Genomic DNA, 2198 nt, shown 5'->3' with positions numbered 1-2198 from the left:
TAACTTCTTCAGTCCCTTCACCATGCACATAGTAATTAAATTTGGATTCGGGAATTATTCGGATTAATGTGTTTCATTAATTCAATGATTCGGTCAAAATATCAGTCAAAAAAGCGGAGATGATAAAATTCAAGTTCTGATTCGGATTCGAGAATTATTCGTTTACAAAAATAAAAAGCGGACAAAAATTTTGGATGTTATTTTTAATATTCGCCATACTTGTTTCTTATTATCCATCAATTATCATATGTACATAACATACAAATGATATAAAAATTAAAATTGTAAATTTTAAAGATAAAATATTATATTTATCTCTTTTTTTTTTAAACTCATTTCCTATCACTCAAATAATTGAATCAGAGAAAGAGAGACTAAGAGGGGGGACTGAGCACAAATTCAATTAGACCCACGTCACCCACCATTCATGTTCACCTTAAAGACTAGAGAGAGAGTAACGACTGTAAGACTTAGTCAAACCAAAATGGGGTGAGAGATTTTTTTTTTGTAGAAGTGTGAGAGATTACCTCAGGAAAGATAAACTTTGTCGGTTTCTGTTAAAAAAAGAAGAAAAGTAACATTAGGATAATAAATGCATAATAACCACACTATTTTCTAGAGGCTTATTGACTTATTCAAGATATATATATATATATATATTTTACATGGGATAAAATTAGGTTATAATTCTGATAGAATTCGGCTCCACCGAATTATTCGTGAATTTTAAAAAAAGTCTATAAAATTCGAGAATTTTTTATTTGATTCAGATTCGGACAGAATTATTCGTAAAATTCTGTTCGACACAATTATTCGCGAATAATTCAGAGAATTTAATAAGTAGGACCATGCATTCTCCCTGGAACTCCGGTGACCAATCGGTCCTACTGGTTATGGAATGTCCAAAGAAGAGAAGGTCTAGAATGTAGATAGCGTACTTACTCGTCAATGGTCTCACCTGTAACTGCCACGTCATGATACCTTCACAAGTGAAGCCATGTAGCAATACCACCGCAGGCATCTTTGTTTTCTTCTTCTTCTCCTCCTCCTCTGGATCCACCTTCACCTTCTCAAAAACGAGCTTGTTAGGGACAAGGCACCGTAATATACTACTTAACACTGTGATACATTGTATCAAGACCCATGTAACAAATTCATAACCAACTAACTGTTATCACATGGTTAGGATGGAGAGTTGAGAGTCTAGTCAGCAATTATGTAGAGGTATAAATATGTAATCATCATTTTATGACATATATGAAAAACCATTTTCTTCAGCTTTCTCTTTTACTTTCTTAGTTGTTTCAGATGGAGCCCAAAATTTAATGGTTGTCCCAGGCTCGATCTCCACCGCCTGGTGTCTTAGTCCAACCAGCGTCATCAGCCCATGCACCAATGACTTCTCTAAGTTCATGCAGTTACCATCTCTCTCTCTCTCTCTCTCTCTCTCTCTCTACTCTGAAGCGGAACTGTGCTCTGGAGCCGATTTTAACGAAGATCCACTCTTCCAAAGTGAAAATCTTATATGAATTTATGATAAAATTACTCATTTGGTTGCAGCTACCTGGCTTCAATTCTCAGCACATGCAGCTGTTAACGCAGACTTACATCTTTCTGGTCATATACAGGAGGTAGTTATATGCAGTTATTAACGCAGACTTACATTTGGATCAACTGCATATCTCCGTACCTCTGCCTTTTTTAATCATCACCAATTGCTACTTTTAATGTGTCAAAAATCAAATTGATCGAAACCATTTACCAAAGGGTCAGAGGATGCCCAACCAACCTACCCTTCCAATGACCCAAAAGGCCTAAGACATGAATTCCCAGGTGTTGAGATACGTGTCTAAGACCTCTAAGCCGTTGGATTGTTGTGATCGTGAACATCCAACAATTGGGTGCAGGGTGCTAATTATGGCTCACTGTTGAAGTTCCGGACTCAGAGTTGCCCAAGTGGTTGGTGAGGAACCGAATCCCAATTACTGTAACTCTTCTGTACTTTACCTATATTTACTAAAACTCCCTTATCTTGAGGATTTTATTTTATTTTATTTATTTTTTATTTTTTAACTCCCCTACATTGGAAGTTTTATCTCTTCTTCTCCCCTCATTTTTTTAAATAACCAAATTTCCCTATGATTTTCACCTAATTGGTTACTTTTTTCAATTTTTTTCCCTTAAACCTAAACAATTTA

At 35.5% G+C, this 2198-nt stretch overlaps 1 protein-coding gene across 1 annotated transcript in view; it reads right to left on the bottom strand.

Moving 5' to 3' along the window:
* LOC122065107 (putative aminoacrylate hydrolase RutD) overlaps window positions 1-1381 on the bottom strand; it is a 5011-nt gene extending 3630 nt beyond the window's left edge. Inside the window, exons 1-2 of the mRNA XM_042628913.1 lie at window positions 1267-1381; window positions 805-1119 (exon numbers count right to left, since the gene is read on the bottom strand). Coding sequence (XP_042484847.1) covers window positions 805-1119; window positions 1267-1381 — 430 coding nt within the window. The remainder of the gene's footprint in view (window positions 1-804; window positions 1120-1266) is intronic.
* Between the last annotated feature and the right edge of the window lie 817 nt (window positions 1382-2198).

The sequence above is a fragment of the Macadamia integrifolia genome, chromosome 2 (genome assembly GCF_013358625.1).
Source record: "Macadamia integrifolia cultivar HAES 741 chromosome 2, SCU_Mint_v3, whole genome shotgun sequence".
NCBI classification, from domain to species: Eukaryota; Viridiplantae; Streptophyta; class Magnoliopsida; order Proteales; family Proteaceae; genus Macadamia; species Macadamia integrifolia.
Note: the sequence above shows the minus strand (reverse complement) of the source record. Positions and strands in the feature narration are given on the sequence as shown.